Source organism: Mauremys mutica, chromosome 12, assembly GCF_020497125.1.
Source record: "Mauremys mutica isolate MM-2020 ecotype Southern chromosome 12, ASM2049712v1, whole genome shotgun sequence".
Taxonomy (NCBI): domain Eukaryota; kingdom Metazoa; phylum Chordata; order Testudines; family Geoemydidae; genus Mauremys; species Mauremys mutica.
Genome location: NC_059083.1, coordinates 70,403,518 through 70,428,082, shown reverse-complemented (window position 1 = coordinate 70,428,082; position 24,565 = coordinate 70,403,518). Strand labels below are relative to the sequence as shown.

The window sequence follows — 24,565 nt, the reverse complement described above, 5'->3', positions numbered from 1 at the left end:
GACACATTGGGCCAAATTCCACTGTTAGCTGCCATGGTGTAAATCTGGAGTGACACTGCTAATGTTATTGCAGAAGAGTAACTCCACCCAGATGGTGGAAGAGAGAGCAGCATGTGGCCCACACATTTTACATCCTTTATGAAGTTGTTGTCACTGAAGTCAGATGGGAATCACTCAGTTAAGGTGAATTTATCTTCTGCCCTTCCAGAGTGCTGAGAACATCTGTGCAGCAGGAGAATTCATTGCTTGGATAGACTCCCTCACAAGGCAAGCATCACCCAAGGGTCCCTACACCACCATTAGCTCTCTTGTTCACTGCTCAAGGTGACCGTTCAATGTCAGACAAGCTGAAAGTTCCCTCCTACAATGGTCTTGGAACAACAAGCAAGTCCAAATCACATGCTCCAGGGGAGACAAAACAGCCCTGTGGCCAGCTGGAAACTAGCTTATTCTTGCTCAATAAATGGCTATTTCCTTAATGCCACCTGGACTCCCACTAAAGCTTGCAAAGCTATTTTTAAGCCTAGTTCAGCCCAGTTAATTCCTGCAGAATTGCCTTTAATACCATCCAAAGCTTAGCTAAACCTCTGGAATTCTAGTTAAATTAAACAGCACCCAAACCAGTAGCTGCATTGGATTTACCCAACCGCAAATCAGTTCATTTGCTCTATTACCCATTTACCTAAAGGACCTTTCCATGTTAATGAAACTCCAACCCCACTCCCAGAGAATGAAACCTACAAGAGGCGTGACACAATGTTCAGAGCTGAAAGGGAGAGGACTGAGATTCTCCCATGACCTCTCGGCATGGATGTAACAACTTGATCAACTCCTGTAAGTTTACAGGCAAAATGATTCATGGGCTACCTAAAAAGTTTCAGATCCTGTGTTTTGCACCTGAGAGAGATTTCCCGTCACTATAGGAACTCCAGCGTTCCAAGTGATGGCAGGTAGGTTGATGGAAGCATTCTTCCATTGCCTTAGCTGCGTCTACACTGGGGCTCAGTCAGTGTAGCTATGGTGCTCGGGTTTGTGGAATTTTCAAGTCCCTGAGTTCCGTAGCTATTACATGTAGACTAGGCCAGAGAGAGAGACAGACGTGAAAGGCAGCTGCTTCTGGGACAGGACAGAGGTGGGTGTAAGACCTGAAGAGAGCAAGCTGCCTTTGTGCAGTCTGTGATCAGTTCTGTTCAAGGAAATGGCAGTCATGTACATTTGGTAAACACACACATTACGCTACGAAACTGCTGGAATCCAAGTCACCGATTTCTGCTCCGAACACAGACTTGACCTGAAAAGCCTAAAACTGGCTTCCGCTCAGCAAAGGGACAATAATACACTGATTTGGGTGAAGTCAATTTAATTTGCATGTTACCGTAGAACATGCAGGGCCTGATCCCGTCACCCTCGCTCACGCTGAGTAACTGCGCCACTTGCAGAGGAAGGTAGTACCCAGCTTGAGTAACCTCCTGATTGCTTTATGCTAGTTTCTGCTGATTTATGTATTTGAGTTTTTCATCCTGTTTACAAAAATTGCAAAGCCTGTTAAGCCAAGAGTAAACATGTGACTGGAGAGTGAGTGTGAAAAGCTATTGGATTAGAAGAGCAACACAACACACCACAGAATGGGAAAATGGGCAGAGGGAGAGATGGCGCGAACCTCCCACCTGAGATCCCATCATCACAGATCTTCCCACAAAGGGGCATTGCCAGCTGGGATCGCTCAGCCATTACGTACCAATAGGCAGAAACATCAGGCCAATATCTCTCAGCTACGACTATTCCAGGTGCATGTGCTTATACCTACTAACATCCTTAGGGGCAGGCAATCAGGGCTCGTCTATGCCAGTGCTTATCAAACAAGGGTCCGGGACCCGCTGTGGGGCTGCGAGCTGGTTTCAGTGGGTCTGCCAAGGAGGGCTGGCATTAGGCTTGCTGGGGCCCCCGCATGGGGCTGAAGCCCAGGGCCCCAAGCCCCACCACCCAGGGCTGATGCTGAAGCCTTAGCAATTTAGCTTTGCGGGGCCCCCTGTGGTGGAGGGCCACAGGCAATTGCCCTGATTACTACTCCCTAACACTGACCCTGGCCTTTATATGCATATATACAGTTGCTGGGGAACAGGTGGGCCGTGGAGGTTTTAAATAGCATGTTGGGTGTGGGGGGGGACTCAGAAAGAAAAAGGTTGAGAACCCCTGTTCTACATTATGAGCACTACAGTGGCACAGATACGCTGCAGTAGCACCATAGTCTAGATGCTTCCTACAACAGAGATAATCCACCTCCCCGAGCAGATTCCATTGACCTAGCCACGTCTACACCAGGGGTTAGGTCAACATAGCTATGACTCTCAGGGGTGTGAATACATAGTGGGAACTATGTCAACCCAATTTATAAGTACAGACCAGACCTCAGTCTGTATCCCTCAGCCACTTACCTTTTGACATGCTAATAGGCCTTCAGTTAGCCGGGCTTCCCCAATCAATAATTTCCCAGTTAAGGTCCCTTCCCCAGTCTATCCATCTCATCTGCCTCTCAGGCACTAGCCTCCTGATAGCCAGTCTCAGCTGGTATCTGTTTCCTCAGCCAGGTGGAATTCCTCAAGCACTGATCTCCAGGCAGAAGTGTCTTACATTTACATTGTATTTCTGTAATCTGGGAAATTACCATTCCTTGCACTACATCAGGCTCAGAGGGTGAAATTCCCTCTAGACACATAGGTCACATTAACAGAGACGTACTGCAGAAACCTATTTTAATGCCAGAGGTTTATTAGATTGATGTATTGTTAAGGTCATTCCTCACTGAGCTGAGAAAGCACCTGCCTCTGGAGCATTCCTTTCAGGAAACCCATGAAGAAATTCAGTATCAGAGCAGTGGTGGTTCCTTACAGCCAAGTCCAGGTCCCACTGCTGTCAATGGCACATTCCTATTGGCTTCGATGGAAGCAGGAATTGACCCTTAGACAGGTTTCGATCGGCCTCAATCCCCAGGCCAGATGGGGAGCCTTTATTCATACTTACAGACTGAAGTTCTCAGGTAGGAAGCAGCGGTTCCTGAGCAACCCTGCCCACAGCTGGACTCCCACGATGCCAAAGATAAAGAACACAAAGAAACAGAGGAGGAGGACGTTCCCCAGCATGGGCAGTGTGTCCAAGAGCAGCGTGACCAGGATGCGCATACCTGAGGCAAAGGGGGAGTGGCCTTTAAATGTCCTCATTCCTCACATTCAGGCTAAGCTTTCCCCATCCTGTCCTTTCCAAAGTGGCCTTCCACCCACTCACTGCTCAACTCCCTTCAGTAACCTCCCCACTGTCTTCCCACCTAATGTCCTTTTCACCCGCGGGTGTCTTCCAGGCACCCTCACCTCTAAATTCCTGACAAGGACCTTGAGACTTTCTCCCTTCCACCCTACATGCTGCCATTAGCCCCACCTCTTCACAATCACTGTGGCATCTAACCCACAATCTTTCCACACTCACTTCTTCCCTTCTGAACTCCTCCCCTTCCTCTCAAAATTCTCCTTCCCTAACTTTTCAGCTTAACTCTCTTCCTTCTTAACTTAGACTGAACTCTGCCATTCGCCCATAAGCTCCTCCTACTCCCATTACCTCTAGAGTAATTCTAGAGCCTTCAGTATAAATTAAAATCTGTCCCTTCCTAATTCCTCTCATCTCTTCTAAATCCCTTCTCCTCCTTAAAATACAGGACTTCCGATGGCAGTTAATTCATACAAGTTTGGGAACATTCAGTTCTGTATCAATGACAAATTGATGGTGACTTCAACTTGACATTTACACAAAAAAATTGATTTCATCCGACATCTCTGTAATATTCTGCTCATCTCTCTTTCCCTCTCTGTCTCCATCTCTTGCATTCGTTCTCTTGCTTATATTGATCTTTATTTAAAGAAACCTTCACTGTGGCCTCTTTTACTTTTGGTACCTCAACAAGCCTTTTGTTACCGGATGCTGTCACCTCCAGTCCACGCTGTCCCTCCTCTGACTGGATAAGCCTCCCTGCATAACTCCTAAATAACAAACAACCTGCTCTAATTCCTGCATTTATCATCTATCAGAACTCTCTTTCTTCCATTCCCAACTTATGTTTCTATCCTGCTCTAGCTCCACTACATAAAAGATAGGATAAATCACCCAGAATCTGCAAATACATTAAGTGAATTACATCCACAGTTAGACAGCGGCAGATAAATTCCACCATCCATCAATTCTGCAGGGGGGAAAAATTACAAACAGGGTTCTGAAGCTACTGTAATGATAAAAACAACAGCAAATAGCCAACCAGATTAAGTTTAATAGACAGGATCAGAAATATAATTACAGCCTAGGAATTTCCAACATCGATGGACAGAGTGGGGGCCGAGCAGCGCCTGTTGATGAGACAGGCTAGTTCAACCAGCTGGGCTGCTCTTCTGACTTAGATTTAATTTGGCTGATAACATGGTGAATTAGATACCTTCTATGTGTTTGGAATCCAGTGTATCTTTTCCAGTGATATTGCATCTGCATTAGCACACACGAGTCTCAGAATTTATGAGTGGGACCAAGTTTATTATCTATCTATCTGCCGGTTTTATCTTGCTGCCCATCCCTGTATCATCCGAATGCCTTCCCCTTAAAATCAATAGCAATAGCAAAATCCCTGCGGGCCACATGGAGTCTCCAGCAATGACACTTCCATAGGGTGACCAGATAGCAAGTGTAAAAAAAATCGTGACGGGGTGGGGGTAATAGGTGCCTATATAAGAAAAAGCCCCCAAAATCAGGACTGTCCCTATAAAATCGGGACATCTGGTCACCCTACACTTTCATCTTCTTAGGGCTAAAACTGTACTTGGGGAAGGTTTGTTTTTTGCGGGCGTTTGGTCATAGAAGGGTCTGTATCTATTGTGGAGCATCACTTCTGGGGGAAAGGAAGGTTTCGCATAATTTCTTAAAGACGATAAGGACCTTGGTGAGGGCCATAGCATCATTTAACTTCCTGAAAGACAAATCGTGAATTCTCAATCAGCTGCTCGCATCCACCTGGTCCTTCCCAGGTTGCTAAATAGGAGGATGGTCCCACTGTGGAAAAGGTTGAGAGTTGCTGATTTACACAAATAACATGGCCCTAGCCTAGGGGACCCTATGTAGAGACTCGGGGCTTGTCTCTGTGGGGAAAGTTACCGGCACACAACTATACTGGTAGATCACCTTGAAAGTGGTATAAGCTGAATGGAAAAAAGGCTCCCTTAGTCCAGAATAAGAGTGTCTACAGGGGAAGCTATACTATAACTATAGCAATAAAATTACACTCGTATAGTTCTGCCTATACATTCCCCTGTGTAAACAAGTCCTAAGAAGCGGCGGAAGGGAAGATGCAAAGCTGCTGCAGCATAGCTGAAGATGTGGTCCACAGCATATCCTTGAACTATTGTAACAATCCAAGCATGGCAAGTGCTCCCCACTCATGATCTATACCTGCCCTCCTCCAAACACACAGACCAGATCAGTCACACCCCTCAGTGCCTTTTACATTACACACCAGTCCTTCCCCCAAACTAACTTTTCATCTACTTGCAAAGTGATTCGGAGAGGAGCTCCCTAGCAGGGAGGGGGCAGCGTACCAGATAAACAAATGGAACAGCGTGGCTGGTCTGTGACTGGCTTTTTGATTACCAATTTGCTCCTGTTTCCAAAGATGGTTAGATGGATGGACTATTCACTAAAACCAGCATGGTGTTAGGAATTACAAAGGGACCAGGGAACACAATAGCAGCTGTAGGAGCCAGCCCACTCATGATAAATAGACCAACATTTTCAGTGCAGTTTGAGAAAAAAGATGCAAAGCATCCCAGTTGCTCCTGCAGCTCCACAGTGTCTGGAATAATGAGCTGGAACCAACTGAAAAAGGAGGACAATAGGGAATCAACTTACTGGGAACTCTGTTAATGGCTCTGAGTGGCCGAAGTACTCGGACAGTCCGAACAGCTGAGAAACTGACATTCTGCAAGTCCAGGGAGTATTCCAGCATGCTACAGAAAACACAAACATGGGAGCACATGAAAGATCTGCAGGAGAAATGTTAGATTATCAAACATTATATGCAGAGTGCCAACAGAGACACTTTCTATTCTGTCTTCCCCATCGGGAAAGGTTTCTGGAAGAATTAATTATGCTTATTTGCATAATAATTAATAATAAAGTCAACGAGAGAGAACATTGCACAGTTCTTCCCTCTCTCTCTTTGGTTACTGTTCTTGTATAGGTTCCAGGGGAGTAGCTTCCTGCAAATTATTCGATTATCCTGGAGGGGAATTTTCAAAGAGAGGTTTAGTTGTAACAATAATGTAAATGCTGTAAAAAATCCGTGGCCACTTAGGATTTCATGGTTGTCATTGTACTGCCTGCCATAGCAGCTGAAAACAGGCGGGACAGAACTCTGACACTCCCGCTGCAACAGCGTATGCCACCTAGCCCCGATACTGTTCTATATGAGGGCAGGTCTACACTGGGGGGGGGGGGGGGAAATCAATCTAAGATACGCAACTTCAGCTACGTGAATAGCGTAGCTGAAGTCGAAGTACCTTAGATCGAATTACTTACCGTCCTCACGGCACGGGATCGACGTCCGCGGCTCCCCATGTCGACTCCACTACCGCCGTTCGTGTTGGTGGAGTTCCGGAGTCGACAGGAGCGCATTCAGGGATCGATATATTGCGTCTAGATGAGACGCGATATATCGATCCCCGAGAAATCGATTGCTACCTGCCGATCCGGCCGGTAGTGAACATGTACCTTGAGAGTTGAGCGATTCCTAGTCTATCCCGCAGAGGGCAGTGAAATAAATACAGGTGGACAGACAGACACGTACTCAAGTCAAAATACTTAAGAGTTTTATAATAACATTTACCTGTTCAAAGTACTATACAAACTTTGCCCCATTAGCCTCACAATAGGTCTGTGATCTATACAATAAAGTATCCCGGTTTTACAGCTGGAGACACTGAGGCACAAAAAGGTTAAGTGACTTTCCCAAGACTGCGGTGGCAGAACTGTTACTAGCTCTTGGGGGTTCCTGACTCATTCCTCTATGCCACGCTCCCACTCGCTAATTGTTGTGGGAATGTTTATAATGTCACTAACAGGACTGTCTCGTTCGGTAGGGAAGAAAGCAGAAGTCTGGAAGCAAAGCATTTTTTTAAGGGATACTGTCAGGTCAGTTCCCACTTAAAATTTTATGTTTTGAATTTTTTTTTTTTACAAACCCTAAGATCAAGACACAGTTGGAGCTTTTTGTTGTTGTTTAATTCAGATTTTTATTTTGCTGCAAACTCATTGTTTGCATCCCAAATATAACAGCAGGAGAGCCAGAAAGTGACACTGACAAGTTTATTTTCATCATCCAACTTCAGAGGAATGCTCATAGGGAAAACACAGCATTCACGGTGAAAGAAGGGGTAGGCTGGGTGTCAAAATTAGATCCCAATCCTGCAAAGACTTCGTCCATTGCTTTTAGCGGGATTATCCACATTGGGTGAAATCCTGGCTCCATTGAAGTCTGTGGTAAAACTTCTTAACCACCTGCATATGTTTTTGCAGGATCAGGGCATATAAATCCAGATTCCACAAATACAGATTTTGCTTGACGTATTATTGACACAGTAAAACTCAGAACAAGGTCTCACTCACCACATCATCAATGTTTATATATTTTTGGATTTGATATTTTGGCCTAGGCTCATCTAGACTGATGAATAGATCAGATTTTAATAACTATGGTGTTACTGAGGGAATGTGGTTTTGAAAACAGTCACCTTTAATACGATAGAGTCCTTTGACTGTAAAAAATAGGGGTAACGACAAATGCAAAAACGCAATGGTCATGTAGCAGAACTGTCCATAAGCAGAATGTTTCCAAGAGATTTGAATGAGGAGACATCAATTCTGGAAGGGGGTTTCATAGAATCATAGGACTGAATGGGACCTCGAGAGGTCATCTGGTCCAGTCCCCTGAACTCATGGCAGGACTAAGTATTATCTAGACCATCTAACTTGCTCTTTAAAATCTCCAATGATGGAGATTCCACAACCTCCCTAGGCAATTTATTCCAGTGTTTAACCACCCTGACAGTTAGGAAGTGTTTCCTAATGTCCAATCTAAACCACTCTTGCTGCAATTTAAGCCCATTCTTTCTTGTCCTTCCCTCAGAGGTTAATGAGAACAATTTTTCTCCCTACTTGTATCAACCTTTTATGTGCTTGAAAACTGTTATGTCCCTTCTCGGCCCTCTCTTCTCCAGTTTTTTCAATCTTCCTTCATAGGCCATGTTTTATAGACCTTTATTCATTTTTGTTGCTCTTCTCTGGACTTTCTCCAATTTGTCCACATCTTTCCTGAAATGTGGCACCCAGAACTGGATACAATGCTCCAGTTGAGACCTAATCAGCATGGAGTAGAGCGGAAGAATTACTTCTTGTGTCTTGCTTACAACACTTCTGCTAATACCTCTCAGAATGATGTTTGCTTTTTTTTGCAGCAGTGTTACACTGTTGACTTATATTTCGCTTGTGATCCACTATGACTCCCCAGATCCCTTTCCATTGTACTCCTTCCTAGGCAGTCATTTCCCATTTTGTATGTGTGCAACTGATTGTTCCTTCTTAAGTGGAGTACTTTGCATTTGTTCTTATTGAATTTCATCCTATTTACTTCAGACCATTTCTCCAGATCATTTAGAATTGCTGTTTGTTAGGCCAAGTGGTCTATTCTCACCCAGCAAGTCTTTACACAATGGACAGACATGCCAATAAGTGTGCGACAGAAGCATTTCTCATCATTCTTCTTAGGCTTTCATTCCTCACCCTACCCTTCCTAACCCCCCTTCTCTACTGCTTGCAAGAAGAAACCTAGGAAAATGACTTCAAAAGAGCAAATATAGAACCAGAAAGAGACCAAACAAGTCAGGCACATGGTTTTAAAATATTAAAATTGTGTGTAAAGGCACATCAGAGCAGTTGGATTTCTGCTGACTGGAGAATAACTTGTGCATATGCATTACTGCTCCAGGAGACAGATGAAAAGAAGTGAATATGGAGGAGGGCCAGATGCCCAAATTATTGATAACGGAGCTACCAAAGTCACAGAATGCTGCTGCAGATGCCCCTGGCACTAGGTTCTGCAGATGAAAGGACTATGTCTACACCAGGGGTAGGCAACCTATGGCACAGGTGCTGAAGGTGGCACGTGAGCTGATTTTCAGTGGCACTCACAGTGACCAGGTCCTGGCCACCAGTCCAGGGGACTCTGCATTTTAATTTAATTTTAAATGAAGCTTCTTAAACATTTTAAAAACCTTATTTACTTTACATACAATAGTTTAGTTATGTATTATAGACTTATAGAAAGAGACCCCTGGCACCATGGCAGATCCATGGCTCCAAGGCCGTATCTCTGAAGACAGGGATTGTGGGTTCAAGCAAACAAGCTGGGGGCTTGGGGTGACAGTGGAGAGTTTTGGACCCCACTGTTAGGAGGATGATTGTCACTGCTGAGTTTATGGAATGCAGTTGCAGTATGGTCCAGGTAGCAGTGCTGGTCAAACCATTTACACTAAACAAGGAGAACACGACCTTTCCGGGGGGGTGCAAGTTTTGCCATCATTACACATGCCCTTGTCACCTCAAGCTACACTCACAGCAAAATGCTGCATGTGAGGCCACATGTGCAATATGTTTACCTGCAGTACGCCATTCAGCCACTAGAGGTCTGTGGGCTATGTATAGTTCCAAACAGGACGTGAATTACGAAGGGCTACAAGAGCTGGAGCTTGAGCTGTGTGGAAGCCTGTTTGTGCCTCTAGTTGTAGCATTTTCCTTTACCAAGTACCTGCTGTTTAAAAACATCCATGATTCCACATAGCTACATGGAAACTGAAGGTAGCGAGGTGGGCGATGCAGCTGCTGGCTTATCTAGTTGCCCGTTCTACAGACGACACATTACATCAGTGCTCTGCACTAAGTTTCTGTGCTGCGTTCCAAGTGTTGGTTTTAACCTATAAAACCTTAAGGGGATTGGGACATGGTTACTGGAGAGACTGTCGGGAGAGGCATTTGAGCTGGAGGCCCCCTCGGTTTGATTCAACCCATTACAGAGACAGGAACTCCCTCAAACTCTGCTGGTGTCTCAGATCAGGGGGGACTTGGTTAGGCCCCGTCTCTGCCTTCTGTCTGCCTAGGTACTCATCATCCCCCCTCACCGTAATACCCGAGCACCGAGCAACCACTCACAATCCTGCTGGGAGATAGCGGGTAATAGGGAAGGACTTTTACAGATCAAGAACTAAGGCACAGCGACTGGATGATTTGCCCGCGGTCACACAGGGAGTCTGTAGCAGAACTGGGAACTGAAGCCAGGGCCCTGAGTCCTAGACCCCTGCTTCAATCACAGGACTCTGGGGCCTCTCCGTTACGCCCATGAAGCTCTGCAGCTGCATTTCACTATTCATAATAGATATGCCCAGCTTTGTCAAACAATAAAGGGCATCCAAAGCTGGGTGCCTTGGCTCCCTTTCTCAACAAACTGTGGCAACGAGTGGGTAATAGTAATGAAAGAGGGATGGAAAAGACGGGAAGATTATTTAGCTAGTGTCATAGCTTGGAAAAATAGAATTACATTTGCTCCCGCTCCTTGAAGGCTTTGCTGTCGGCTACTATCACTCAGAAAATGTCTCTATGCTTCACCAGGTGCGCTCCACTCTTGGGTGTTATTTATTTATTGAAATAGACATTTGTTTTAATCACACTAAACTGAATAGGAAATAATAGCACCGGAGGTGCAAAGATCTCAGGACCTTGGCTGTCTGCCGGATCCACGACATTCAATAGCAGCACGTATCTGAGCTGGGGCACCAGATGAATGAGGCTGTCAAAGCGGCAGCAACTTGGGCTGAGGCCGAAGAGCTGAGAGAAAGTGGTGCTTTTTCAAGGGGGAAAAAAACCAAACGCTATAACTTTTTGTATTCGGTTCACCGGAGGGTTTGAATCCGAATGCGGCCGCAAGGGAAACCACCCAGGGGTTTCTTTTGAACAGCAGGTTTCTCTAAGTGGAGAATGACTTTAGCCTGAACTGCTGCTGTTTCAAAGGCTTTCAGACTACCAGTGACAAAGCTGACACTGAAAGAGAGCGTGTGGGCAGAGACGGCTTTGGGATCTTATGATCTCTGGTGCTCTTTAACCCTTAAAGGAATTCAGTTTAGAGACTGGCTCAAACTGCAAAGTTCAGAATCCTCCAGGGGTTCAAAATCTGGGTCTGATCCGAGGGTATCAATTCAGCCTCTCTCAGGATCTGGTTCTGCCATCGTTATTCTGAGCGAGTAGCACCTTCCTCTGGGATCATCCCATTGGCTGTCCCTTGAAACAGTAGGGGACTAGGAAAAGGGGCCCTTTGCTTCTAGGACACTAGCTCAAATGCAGGCTCAAAAGTGCCTGAGACCCACTACAGGGGGAAGGCCGCTAGAAATGGACACGATCAGTTGGGTGCACTCCCGCCTGGACTTGCGCTCCTAGCACAGAAGCCACTGCCCCAGATGGAAATTGCAGCAGGGAGACGAACGGCTGAATAGGCCTTAAACTCAACTATCCTCTCCCTCACTCAGGGTGATCCTCGTGCCCCATTCATGGGGTGGGTCAGGAAAGACGACAGTGCTGGACCCTGTCCCCTGCAGAAGGCTTCAGTTTCCAGGGTTGTTAATCCAGCGTCTGGCTTCAGCACAAAATTCACTCAACATATTATGAGGAGAGAGGGAGGCATCCCAGCAGCAGCTCAGCTGTCAGTGGGGTTCATGATGGAAAGCAAGCGGCAGAAATGGCTGGAAGGGCACAAACTGCTGCTGAAATTTCATTGGGAGTGAGGGGAGGGAGCTTCCAATGGCCACTTTCCCTCATTGAGCGTACCTCTCCCCTCCAGCCCGGCTGCTGCACAACATTGATGTCAATGGCGCTATGGTGACTGACCCCAGCTGAGGAACCAGCCCTCAGAATCACGCTGGGACTTATCAGTTTGTGACTCTCATGTTTAATTTATAATTGGGGATCGGTCTGGAGAACAGCTCCATCTCCTCCGCAAGAGACCCAGAATCCAAGAAGAACCATCGCAGCGAGGTGTGTAGAGTACGGGATGGCCAAGGAGAAAGGAGGGTAGGAGGAAAGCTGCGACTAGAAGGCACAAAGTCAGCCAGAGTAGACTAAGAGCCAGCAAGTCAGATTGCATCTTCCTCCTGCAGCCCTGATTCACCAGCTCTTTTCAGACAGCACTGAACTGTAAACCATTCCGCGTGGTGTTGGGTGTAAATATTCAGCCTCAGTGCGTGAGGATCATGCACTCTTCGAGGTAGAAGTCTCAGCAAATCATCTTTAGATGGCAAACAAAGTCTGCCCTGCAACTCTCGTTAACCTTCGAGCGCACTTTGAGTGGCCATCTCCCAGAATCCTCCCTTTTCGAATAATGGAACATAATTACGTGATTCATCAAAACTTCTCTCTCCCCCCTGTAACCTACAGCTGAAGCCATGGTTCAAAAGGCTGAGCAGTGCCCCATTATCAGATCTGATTGCCAGGGAGCTTTCCTGTAATTACAGAGATGTGTTGCAGACGTTACACTCTACAATTAGCGCTAATTGCATTACATTGTCACAAATAAATCATTTATTCTTCATGAGCTCATGGGATTGCTCCGGACACTTTAATATAGATAACGAGTACTTAATGGCATGCCACAGAAGTGACCAATGTCATAGGGAGCCCGGAGACAACGGGTGCGAAACCAGCCAGCAGCACGGAGACCAGCCATATGCTAGGATTTTCATAGGTAACCTGGCTGACACCTTGGTTCAGTGGTATTCTGAATGCCTAGGAGGTGACAGCAAATTCCTGAGTAAACAGCACAAGAGAGAGACTTCTCTGGAATGGCAACACTAGAATCAAGCAAAACCCTGCGAAACTGACAGTAAAAGCTGCCTCGTGTGTGCAAGTTTCCTGGACTACTTCTGATCATCTAGTTTGACTTTGTTTCCAAGAGATGTTTGACTGCACAAGAAACACACAGATGAGTGTGAAGCCTGTAACCGAGCCTGCCCTATCCCAAGGTAGAGGCCTTTCTGAGCTATGGATGCTGGCCGACAAATGCACATGTCCTCAGGTACAATTTGCTGGTTTCCCCCAGCAAACCTTCCACCTCCCGCTCCACACCACACAGGGCACAACATTTCCTGCAGTGCACAAATGCCTTGCTGGTGAGATAAGAGCAAAAAGCAGGCAGTAAGATTTACAGCTCTGCTTCCATTCCCCCATCACGATGCTATCTCTGCAGTGGGCAGGCTGGGTATATTTGGAGGGGAGGCAGAAGATGGCAGAGCTGAAAAAGACACTCATCGGAGATCTTCTGAATCTGATTTTAAGCATGTCAGGAACACGCCCATAAGAGCAAGGGATGTCTGATGGCTGCAGAATGTGGCACAGCTGATGGTCAGCTGGTTGGCGGGAGAACTTCCATTGTGCTAGTGCTTTGTACTGGACTCTTTTTGAAGGGGTTCCCTTGAGCAGTGCTAGCTACCACAGTCTAAAAGCTATACATTTGGTGAGAGAGCGGGGTCTTCTGAACAGTCTGGAAGTAGTGAAAATAAATGTGCTAACACCATGAATGTGACTGTATGTCTCACTTAACATGGCAGGTGGCGGTTAAGCTGTAGACATTTAAGTGAGAGACACCGGTCCAGACATAATTGTCGCAGCCAGGCAACACTCTGCTGTAAATCACTTAACTTGGGCTGGCTTACGTCAGGAAGAATTGGATCCATAGAGCCCATTGTATGTGGGCTGCTGGAGATGGTAATGAATGGATCTGGTCAGACTTTGTCATTCAAAACTATTTCTTAAATAAATGGCCCTCTCTTCCCCCTCTTAAAATGAAAAGGTTCACTGAAAACTGTCATTTTTCTGCCATTTTGACAAGAGAGCCCAAAACATGAAATTTCTTTGGTTCTTGTTTCCCCACCATTTTTCTCTCCCTCTTTGTTTTCTCCCCCTCCCCCCGCGGCTTTGTGCCCTGAAAAAAGGGGGGAAGGGCCAGGGGAAAGCCCCAAACAGTTACTGGTTTGGCATCCCTTCTCCCTCACAGCTGGCCATCTCAGCAGAGCGGCAGAGCCTGGAGACTGAATTGAAGCAGATACCTACGGATGAGGACTGAGTATCATTGGAGGGCAGGATGGTGGAAGTGAAATCAGGGACCTCCAGAGCTAAAAGCCCAAGCTGCTACAGTTTGAACTGAAGAGCCCAGGGGCTCTGTAACTGGGGGCTATAACAGGGCATATCCTCCACGCTCACCTGTGGGTTACAGAAGCCTGCCTTGTTGCTACCGGCATTGTAATTAAGCTTCCAAAGCGACCATCCAGCCCCAACTCCAGCCCCCACCACTACATTCACTCTTGCCAGGCACTTTGGGAAAGGGTGCAAGGGTTTTGATTGAAGGGAATGGGGAGATACCCAGCTGGCACATGGCTACCTTTGAGAACACGTGTCAGGAACAAGCCTGCTAGGTCTCCTTAGGGCGTTAGCCCCTGTTTTCCTTTCAGATCATAAAGCCTGAAAGTTAAACTAGATCCGCTTCCCCCAAGGGATTCAGAAAAAAAGTGGACTGAGAGGAAGGGGGCTGGTGGAGAGGCAGAGAGGATTTCTTGTGACACAGGATTGCAACAAAGATTCTGATTTGAGAGAAGAGAGTTTGTTCAAAACCATGAACACCGAAAAATTGTGCACAAGGACAATAAGGTGTGTGCGTGCGCCTGGGGAGGGACAGGATGAGAAAACTGGCCTACAAAGCAGTTAAATTGCCTGTAGCTCACTCTTCACTGCGGTAGGTCGACTGCTGACGCCTTCCCGTTGACTCTGCCTACACTTCTCGCTCCGGTGGAGTACCGGAGTTGACGGGAGAGCGCTCAGTGGTCGATTTATCATGTCTTCACTAGACGCGATAAATCGACCCCTGCTGGATCAATCGCTCTGGAGGTAAGAGTAGACATGCCCTCAGAATGTGGGTCTTGGTGCAGAAGCTATTTCTGCAACAAAGATTTGTAGGAGATGGAAGTTGTTACTTGCCTAGGATTATGCACACACAGTCATCAGCAAACAGGTCGGGGAGGGAGGAGTCAAAGTCTTTCAACCAAAATCCATTGACAAATTTCTTTTCTCTATCAGATTATTTATATAATTTGGTCTGGATCATCATAGCAGCACAAAAACCCACACCTCAGCTCAGTTCTCCCCCATCTCCAGTTCTCACCCTCAGCTATTTCTCTCACAACTTACTCCTTCTTAGGGAGTAAGGTCCCCTAGCGGGCTGCTGTAGCACGTTCATTAACCTCTAATGTGCTCTATTCACTAGAGCAGGCAAAGGCCCACACCATTTTCAGCCATCGCCTTTTACCCCCCTTTCCTCAGCTCCTGAAGGAAGATCAGCAAACGCAGAAAGAATGCTTCCAACAAACCGAATCTTCATCAACCGGACTGCGCTTCACGGGGATTTCATGGGTTCCACGTGTCACCTAGCCACCTGCCAACCAAAATGCTGGAGGAAACAAAGTCCAGTATTTGCACTAGGAGGGTGTAGGCCTTTGCCTGCTCTAGTGGATAGAGCACATTAGAGGTTAATGAACGTGCTACAGCAGCCCGCTAGGGGACCAGGGTTCGGTTTTCAAAGGGGCTGGCGTACCAGGCCTAGACTGGAATTTTGCAGGTCAGGTCTAATGCCAGCTCTTATAAACACTTCCTGGTTGTAAGCACCACATGATGTGCTTTAAGGACATCACTATCCTGAAATCCTCCACATGCCATGCATGGCAGTGCTTGGCAGAGGTTCAGGTTCAGAGTTCATCAAAAGCAGCTGCTCTGTCAGCAGCCACAAGGGAAGCCAAAAGCAGCAAGATAACTAAGCTTAAAGTGAAGGTCTTTCATTGCTTCCATATTCTGCAGTTAATGCTGCAGCCTGGGTGTTCATTTCACTAATTTGTCCCATGTGGGAAAGACAACCATCCCTGGCTATGTTCAGGAATCTGACCCCGTATAGTTGAGATATTGACTCAGAGGAGACATTTTGAATTTAGGCATTTTATTTAATAATATAGTCCTCATCCAATTATGGGCCCAATTACATACCTAAGAAAATGTTGTACTAGCCCCTGCATTGTCATCTGCCATGTGCTAATCTCATACCTCTCTACTGCTTTCAGCTGTCCACACCCCCCAAGGTGTTCTATAGGGTCCAGGTGAGGGATGGTTGTAGGGAGTAATACTGAATTGAGGAGAGAAAAGCACTTTTAGGAGTGGGAGGACAAGATCCCATAGAAAAGAATAAGTACTCAAGAAGTGGAGGGGAACGACTGCGAGTAATAAACAGAGAAGAAGCCCAACCTCCTTGGAAGAAGATATTCTGCTTTGTATTTAAAAAGTTAGTTCGATCCTTTGTCGGCCCAATTGGTTTTGACAGGGCCCAGATGGGAACAGTTCATGAACTTACAGAAAAGAGAAATCATTCAGCAAGAGGCAAAGCTGACCTGGCAGGAGGTCAAACTGTGAGACTGCAGATCCTCTCGAACAGATGTGTGTGTGAGAGAGAATGTTCTGGGAACCGTACAAAGCGGGAGCGTTTAGGGCACCTATGTGTGTGCCTAGAAGAAGGAGAAAGAAATAGGGTTTTCTTATGGCTGCACTCAAGGGAAAGGGGCATTTGGGTATCCCAATGCAATCTGAGGGCCCAAACGCAAGAGTTGGGCAGGTGATTTGTGTACTCAGTTTAAAAAACTGGAACCACTACCTCACTATTATTAGGATTATATAAGTGCCTAACACAATGTGACCCTTTAGAAACACCTAAGAGGCAGTTCCAAGCCCCAAAGAGCTTACAGTCCAAAAAACAGAGAAAGGTGTAGTGCCTTGGCATAGTCACCCAGCAAGGTAGTAGCCAAGCTGGGAATGGAATCCAGGACTCCAGACTCCTAGTCCAGTGCATTAGCCACTCAACTGCACTGTGCCCAAAACATTTTTACTGAATAGATTCCACCCTCAGGCAATGGCAGAACCTTAACAGACCTGTGCCCATTACATCACGTTCCCAGGCAGGATGTTTCTTTGGTTGGCCCCTTTATTTCCCTTTTAAAAAGTACTCTTCTATCACTAAAAGTAGGAATACAGAATGTCATTACAAACGTAAAGCCTGAGATCAAATGAAGAGGAGAGTTAAATGGCAGCCATTTCATCCATGACACATCAGTACCATCTGGCTATTCCAGCCTGGGTTGTGCAGCACGGAGGGTCACACAATCTTCTCCTCTTAGGGATATTGCAAGGATCTCAGAGTGGCACATGAAGGCTGCCTCATCGTCCTTAATTCCCTGCTCTGTTGGTTAAGTTCAGCCAGACCCTTAAAGAAGACACTGTCAGAATTTAACCATTACAATTATTGTCCGGTGGAGAGGATCTTCAAAATTCTGCATCTTCAAAATTCATTCCAGTTTTATTTGCAATTACACCATACTATCCCTAACCCCCTATTCCCCCAACTACAACACCACCCCCAAACAAACAACCCCAGTAAAAAACCCCAACACAACAACAACAAAAAACAAAAACAACTCCCCCCACCCCAAACAAAAAAAACCCCAACAACAAAAGTCACCAACGGGCCTGATCCAAAGTCCATTCAAGTTAATGGCAAGACTCCCATTGACTTCAAGCCTTAATCTTGTAAGGCTTATGCTAAAAACAGGACACGGTAACATGAAGAAGATACTTTAGCGCAGACTAGATGGGTGCACAGTTTGTAGGCAAACACCCACCACACTTTTCTCCTATGATTTTCCTAAGTAACTTTACACCTCCCTAATGGTCCTACGGGTGTAAACAAGAGCACAAGCTGGCTCGTGATTTTGACAAAGACCATGCTTTTCCTGGGGAAGCTTTGAAATGAATCAAAACAAACTGGCTCAGGAAACCTGTGAGTAAGACTATGCTCCACACCACACTCCTTCCTCAGGGTCCCCAGGGCCTCCTCTAGCCCTTGAGCTTTGCACTTGTGGTTACGCCGACGCCAGTGGACTCTCCAGGATGGCGCGTGTACAGCTGAACTCTTTGCACCATCTCTTCTGTGACAAACATGCAGCCAGCCAGCTAGTTCTTTCCATTCCAGCCTACAAGACGCTCCCCACCGAAGCAGGCCCCCTCCAAAGCTCCGGGCACCCCAACATACATTTGAAAACACAGTAACACAAGGGTTACAAAGCACCTAGCACACCTCATTCCACCATTAACTAGGTGACTAAAACTCTCCCTGTGCCTTCCCACCAGCCAGAAATCCCTCTTGCAGCTGCCTCGGCCCTCTGCCAAGGGCTGCTCAGACAGAGGCCTGGCAGTCTGCCTGGATGGGCAACAAATTTGGGCATTTCAGATGCTGGGTCGGGGGGAGACTGTTCCAGAGGAAAGCAAACCTTACAGGGAACTTTCTGCCAGCAGCCCCATCCCCTTTATAACAGGGCAGGGCTCCAGCGCCTTTGCTGGTGGCTAACATGGTATTAGGGCAGTTTTGTGCTGAGAATCTTTACTCATAAGGGCCTAACTAGACTGTAAACCCAACTCAAGTGGGGGAATGAGTTATAATCCAGCCACATGCCTGCTTCCCCTCCCCCCTTTTTTTTTAACATAGAAATTGTCAGAGTGGATCAGCACCATGGTCAGTCTGGTCTAGAATCCTGTCTCTGTGGCCAGCGACAGTGGCCAGCATTGGGTGCTTCAGAGGAAAGTGCAAGAAATCACCTGATCTCTAGTAGAGACTAGTTAAAACCCTGATGCATGAGGGTTAATGTCTCCCAAAATGTTTGCTTGCATTAAGTATAGTAACACTGGGTAGTCTTTGTTCTCATAACAGTATCCAATCCCTGCTGGAATCCCACAAAGTTTTTGGCTTCCACTGCATCATGTGGCAGTGAGTTCCACAGTCTAATTACACACAAAAAAAGCATTTCCTTTTGTCAGCTTTGGGTTTGCCACCTTCTCATTTCCACTGAGCATCCCCTTGCTGTTGCCAGGATCCTGCCCTCACATGTGCAGGCTTGTGCTGTCAGCAGGCTGAGCCTGCAGAGATGCACCATACGCCATAAGGCAACTGAACAAACACGCAACCACCTCCCGGTAGCCCACAAGCTTGCTGCTGACTGCCCAACCTGGGAAATGACGCAGTTGTGGTTTATTTCTAGGATCCACCAATTCATTCCAGGAAATTCCAGTTATATACACAAGGAAAAAATAGCCCGATTCCCAGAGGTCCTTGGGCTCTCTGCACGAGTAGGGAGGTGAAGCAAGGGCCTCTGAGCCCTTAATGTGTCAAGGCAACTCAACTCTTTGGCTGTGGGCCAGGAATTTTTCTTGTGGATTTCCAGCCACAGCCAGGAGATTCTCGGGTGCTAGAAGAGCATTTAATTTAAACCAGGTGCCTGTGAAAGGCAAACACTCATGAAAGACAAAACTTGGTCGCTTTCCCTCAACAACAACAACAAAGGGCAATCACGCACATTTCACTGAAATATTTCACTTGGAACCCGCTCCTCGCTTGAAACGAGCTGCTGAAACCTCATCCATTTGGGCAATCTGCATGACACAAACTACCAATATTTCTGGAGCCAGAAAAATAGTTTAGCCGAGTGCTAGCTGAGACTGCCTGGAGCTGCCGAGCGAGAGATCTTACAGTATGGAAAGCATACAGGCTGGCGGAGAACAAAGGAAAACAGTTTTTGTAACATTCCCCCCCCTCCTCTTTTTGTTGCTGTTGTCTGTAAATGCAGTGCTGCCAGGGAAGGTTGCAATCCTTCCGAGCAGGCGGATGCAGGATGGGGATAGCAGGCATGTGTAAATACAGGCAGAAAACGTAGCATCTTGTACTATCCACTGCAGAAAATAAATTTCCCAGTGGTCTCCTCTTCTACCGCCAGGGTAGGGTGCTTGCCCCGCTGGGAAGAGAAGTTGAGAACTACAATCATGCGGGAACATGGTTAGAGTTAGCAGGGTCCTCTCACTACCCAGTGGGGGCTGGCGCTTTCCTCTTCCTCAGAGCTGTGCTAGTAAAACAGTACTGCCAACCATCATTGAGGGCTACACCTAGAACCACACACCTCCCTTGCCCTGGAGTTCTCCTGACTTACCCGGCTATGACAATGAAAAAATCCAGGCGATTCCATGTATCTCCCAGGTAGCACTTCTTCCCGAAAATCCCTAGTGCAATCATCTTGACTATCATCTCCACAGCGAAGAAGGCAAAGATGAAGTCATCAAAGCTCTAGAAAACAAAGCAGCAGCAGGAGGTCAGAAGAAAAACAGCTGCCCCCAGCAGAGTGGCAAGAGAAGGGAGGGTATCCGATGATGAGAGAACACAGGACACAGTTACATTGTTATGTCAGATGTCAATCCCCTGATTGGTGACGGAAGAGCCAGTGCACTGTAGACCCAGGGAGGGATGCTATTTTAGCTGTAGAGGATGATAACCCAGACATAGTTCAATACATGTTCTCCAGCAACTTCCAGCAACTGGTACTTTAAAAATCATGCTAAAGTTAGTACTGGTGAAAGGTATGGAAGGCCTGATCCAAAGGTCATTGGAGTCACTTCATTGATCTGAGTGGGGTTTGGATCAGGCCCTGATTAACAGCACTGAGGATTCATGTCACCAAGCAGACACAGCTCATAGAGCAGCAATGCGTCCCCCCCCACACACACCCCATGTGCCTCCACCCTATTTTACTGGGAAGCAACCAACTTTTTTTGAAGGGGTGGGGGGATCAGAAAACATTTAAGGCTTTGTCTGCACTGCAAAACTGACTGTTCAAAAACAAAATCCAATTGATTTCAAGCTGGGCTACATTGCGCTGGCTTATAGGTGCTCTGCCTGTCACCACTGAGTGTGCCTTGGTGCACTTAAATCAATGGCTGGCCACTGGCAGCTGAAACCCCCAGTGAAGGCAAGAACTCAACCTCTCCAAGGCATATGGGTGGGAGCGGATACTGACATAATTGTGATCATGCTAGTTTTCTCTGTGTCTGGCTTTCTAGGTGGAAACAGGGAGCCTCCTTTTGGAGTCCCGTGGGTACTTGTGAGCGCTAACAACCAGGGGAGGCTTTGTGAGCCACTGCCGCTCCCCTCCATTGGAGTAAGATCAGTAAGGTGAATACATGCCCATACCTGGAGAATCCTGCAGCGCGGGGAATCACAGGCCATGTCTTCACAGGGGTGGAACATGCCCAACGTCACACAGTTGAGGAGAATCACCAGCATGCTGAGCCTTTCGAACCAGGTGCACGGAAGGTCCATTAAGGAAATCAACAGCCCTTTCAAGACACAATCTGGGAAGGGTCTACAAGAACTAGACACATCATGTTCACTCATAGATAGAAGGAAGGCAGAGCACCAAGGTAATGAGGAAGGAAAGAAGGAACAGCAGGTTGGCCAGAGTTATTACAAGCAGGCCATTTTCTGTCTGAGACTCTCCAAGTCTGGTCTCCTTAAAGATGGCCATTCCCTTCCTGACTGCAATCTCCGCTTGAACTGACCAGCTGGTACGATTACTTCTGCGTGATACAAACTTCTGTCTGGGGAGAGACAACTCATATTAGACTAAGGACTTCTCATGAGAGCATCACCATCAAGGAAAAACCTTGCAGTGCTACTGAACACATCAGCACTGGCTGGGAGTCCCTGCAGAATTCCCCAAAATTCCTGAGGTTCTGTTCTAACAAGCATTGGGTCTCGTGTGAAACCTGGCATAGATTCTAGGGGGGGTGAGTTCTTCAGTTATTTTGAAGTCACAGTTGGCAACCTGGGTTTATTTCTTGGACATTTGAGCTCTGAAAAAATCTCTTTTTAATATGCCTTCTTTAAACCTTCTTCCCTAGGGCCCTGAGCCAGCTAGGTACGTAAGCAAGTAGCTGAATTGTACCCACTGAAGTCAATGGGATTGCTCACACATGTAAGGTAAGGAACATGTTTGAGCACTTGCTGAATTGTGGCCTAGATTCCTACCTAGCCTTTTACAGGAATCCTATACTGTGTGTATTATAAAAAGCTTACGTAATTCGCCTTTAATTTTATAGTCCATCGTATCAACACACAATCTAACATCATGCAACTTTATTTTGTATAGCGTCTTCAATGCTAGCCATATCCCACCAAAGCTACGGTGGGAAAATCTGCCATCATTGTGTTATGCAAAATGGTATCTGGGCACAATCAGTTTCCATTCCTAGCATTTTACAGGAAGACACTGGAGTAAATAAGCGATTGCACTTTCCATTCTTAGTCCAAATCAGCACTGGCTGGAACATAAACCAACTGCCTAGAAGGAGAGTGTGGGAGTCAACCAAATCCACCCCCCAGACGGCCACATTTTAGAAGAGTTTTAAATATCTGAGCTGCATTGGGAGAGATTTTGAAAGCTGTTGTTTTCTAGCACAGGCCAACCGGAGCAGCAGCAGCAGTAACAAAGCCACATAAGGAAGTTTCAAACCTGGTATCGAGCAAAAGGAATTTCTCTGTGTCCCTCTAGTGGACATTTCCAGTGATTTCAAGGCTACTGTGGACATAAAGATGTTAAAGAAAGGGACCAATTCAATGCACTTTAGCTTTACCACTCAACCTAGCACCAGGCTCACTTGCCTCAACCCTGGGTTTGGCTTCAGCTTCATTTGAAGGACATTTTTAAAGCCTCAGTCTCCAGCTACAAGAGAAAGAGCGACGTGTCTGATCGAGACACTTAACCTTGCATACAGAATGTTTCGAGATCTCATTTGCTTCCCTTGTCATAGCTTGGCAGCCACACGGTCTTTTGTTTGGCTCTGGCACATTCTTGAGGTGTCTGACCATAACCGTTCCTTAGTACGGCACTAAACGGCAAAGATCTCTCTCTGGTGGGGTTTATAATATAGCTGCACTGCAGGATCTTTGCAGTGTTTTCCACTGGGGTCCCAGCATGGCTCTGAAGTGGCTAAACAGCTTCGGGACAGGCTGACTGGATGGCAGAGCTATAGAACGCAGGCTTTTCCATGGGCAATAAAAGCTCCATGAGCCAAACCCCAGTTAACTGAAACATAGTGGAGCAGAGGTGGGATATGTCCCCCAGCTGGGCAGTCAGCTGAAGAGGAAGACAGACAGAGAAGATGCCCAACAGACCAGCCAAAGAAAGGGGGAGAGGAGCTCGGGGAAGAAAGAAACTACATGAAGCACGTAGATTTCGGTGGAGAAGCCCTTGCATGTAATACCCAGGCTGCGCCCATTCAATCCTGTCTCCCTCTAGTGGCTGGCTCCAACTAGAATAAAGCCTGCTACCCACAGACTGCTGAAGGAGATGCTCCTTTAGCTGAAGGAGTAACAGGTCAGACTTTTTGATGCTGAAGGTCCCAGGGATGACTGTGATAGGCTTTGTTGCATATGTCTAAAATAGCTCTTCTCTTGTGGTCAGGCAGCTTGCTTGGGAGCCACCATCTGGTTAAACTGCTGCTCCTCTCAGCTACATCTGGGTTGCCCCTGAGTATCTGACATTAGAATGGTCAGGATACTGCTGTACAATGATGTAGCTGTCCACAGCTCCTACTGATGGAGCATCAGAGAAAAAAGCTCAGCAATGCAACCAGGGGCTGTCCTCATCTTAGACAGAGAGACATAATCCATGGAGACTACAGATCCCAGCATGCACTCTGCCATCTTGAGCCACTCAATCAGATGAAGATGATGCATTGCAGTAGTCTCCATGGGTCACATCTCTGTGTCAAAGACGACAGCAGCTTCCATCCACTCCACTGTATACAATGGAAGCATGGCCTTTGGGAACTCGAAACACTTCCAATGCAGGCCGAGCTGGACAAAGTTTGGGAGCCCCTACTATATTGTTATTCGTCATAAAAGGTTAGAAATGAAGACGACCTGACAGGTGTCTCAGTGGGTGATGGGACAGGGACCTTGGGGAATTCCTCTCTTGTGGACTTTCCTACATAGATTCCTGTTCAATCACAGGCAGAGGAGTCAGTATTTGTTTAGCTGGCAATCTGGATCTTTTAATCTGAAAAAGTGTTTACACGGCATTGGAATAGAAATTCCAACTGTCAGGTTGTAGTTACAGCCTGGAATATTTATCCCAAATATAGTCTATGGGGGCATGCATCATGGCCTAGCAAAGGAGGGGTGGAACTCTCCGAGAGATGGCAGGAGATATTCCCTGCATTTGATTGGTTTGGCCAGCATCCATTTGTGGAGCCAGTGACTTCCACAGCTCTGCTAGTGATGAACTGCAAAGCCTTAAAGAAAATAAAGAATAAAAAAGACTGTTTAAGATGCCAGATCAGCAATAGAATGTGTGTCGGACAAGAGCTGTGCAAAATATTTAGCGCCGAACCAAGAGCACTTAGAATTAACCTACTTAGTGATATAAGAGCAAACACACGAAAGCTTCCATGAGCAGACCATGTGTCTTGAAAATTCTTC

General features: G+C 46.6%; 1 protein-coding gene across 1 annotated transcript in view; it reads right to left on the bottom strand.

Annotated features, from left to right (window-relative positions):
- Window positions 1-21,386, bottom strand: part of LOC123345941 (voltage-dependent T-type calcium channel subunit alpha-1G-like) — a 145,197-nt gene extending 123,811 nt beyond the window's left edge. Inside the window, exons 1-4 of the mRNA XM_044983059.1 lie at window positions 21,275-21,386; window positions 20,241-20,374; window positions 5,935-6,032; window positions 3,022-3,181 (exon numbers count right to left, since the gene is read on the bottom strand). Coding sequence (XP_044838994.1) covers window positions 3,022-3,181; window positions 5,935-6,032; window positions 20,241-20,374; window positions 21,275-21,367 — 485 coding nt within the window. The 5' untranslated portion in view covers window positions 21,368-21,386. The remainder of the gene's footprint in view (window positions 1-3,021; window positions 3,182-5,934; window positions 6,033-20,240; window positions 20,375-21,274) is intronic.
- Between the last annotated feature and the right edge of the window lie 3,179 nt (window positions 21,387-24,565).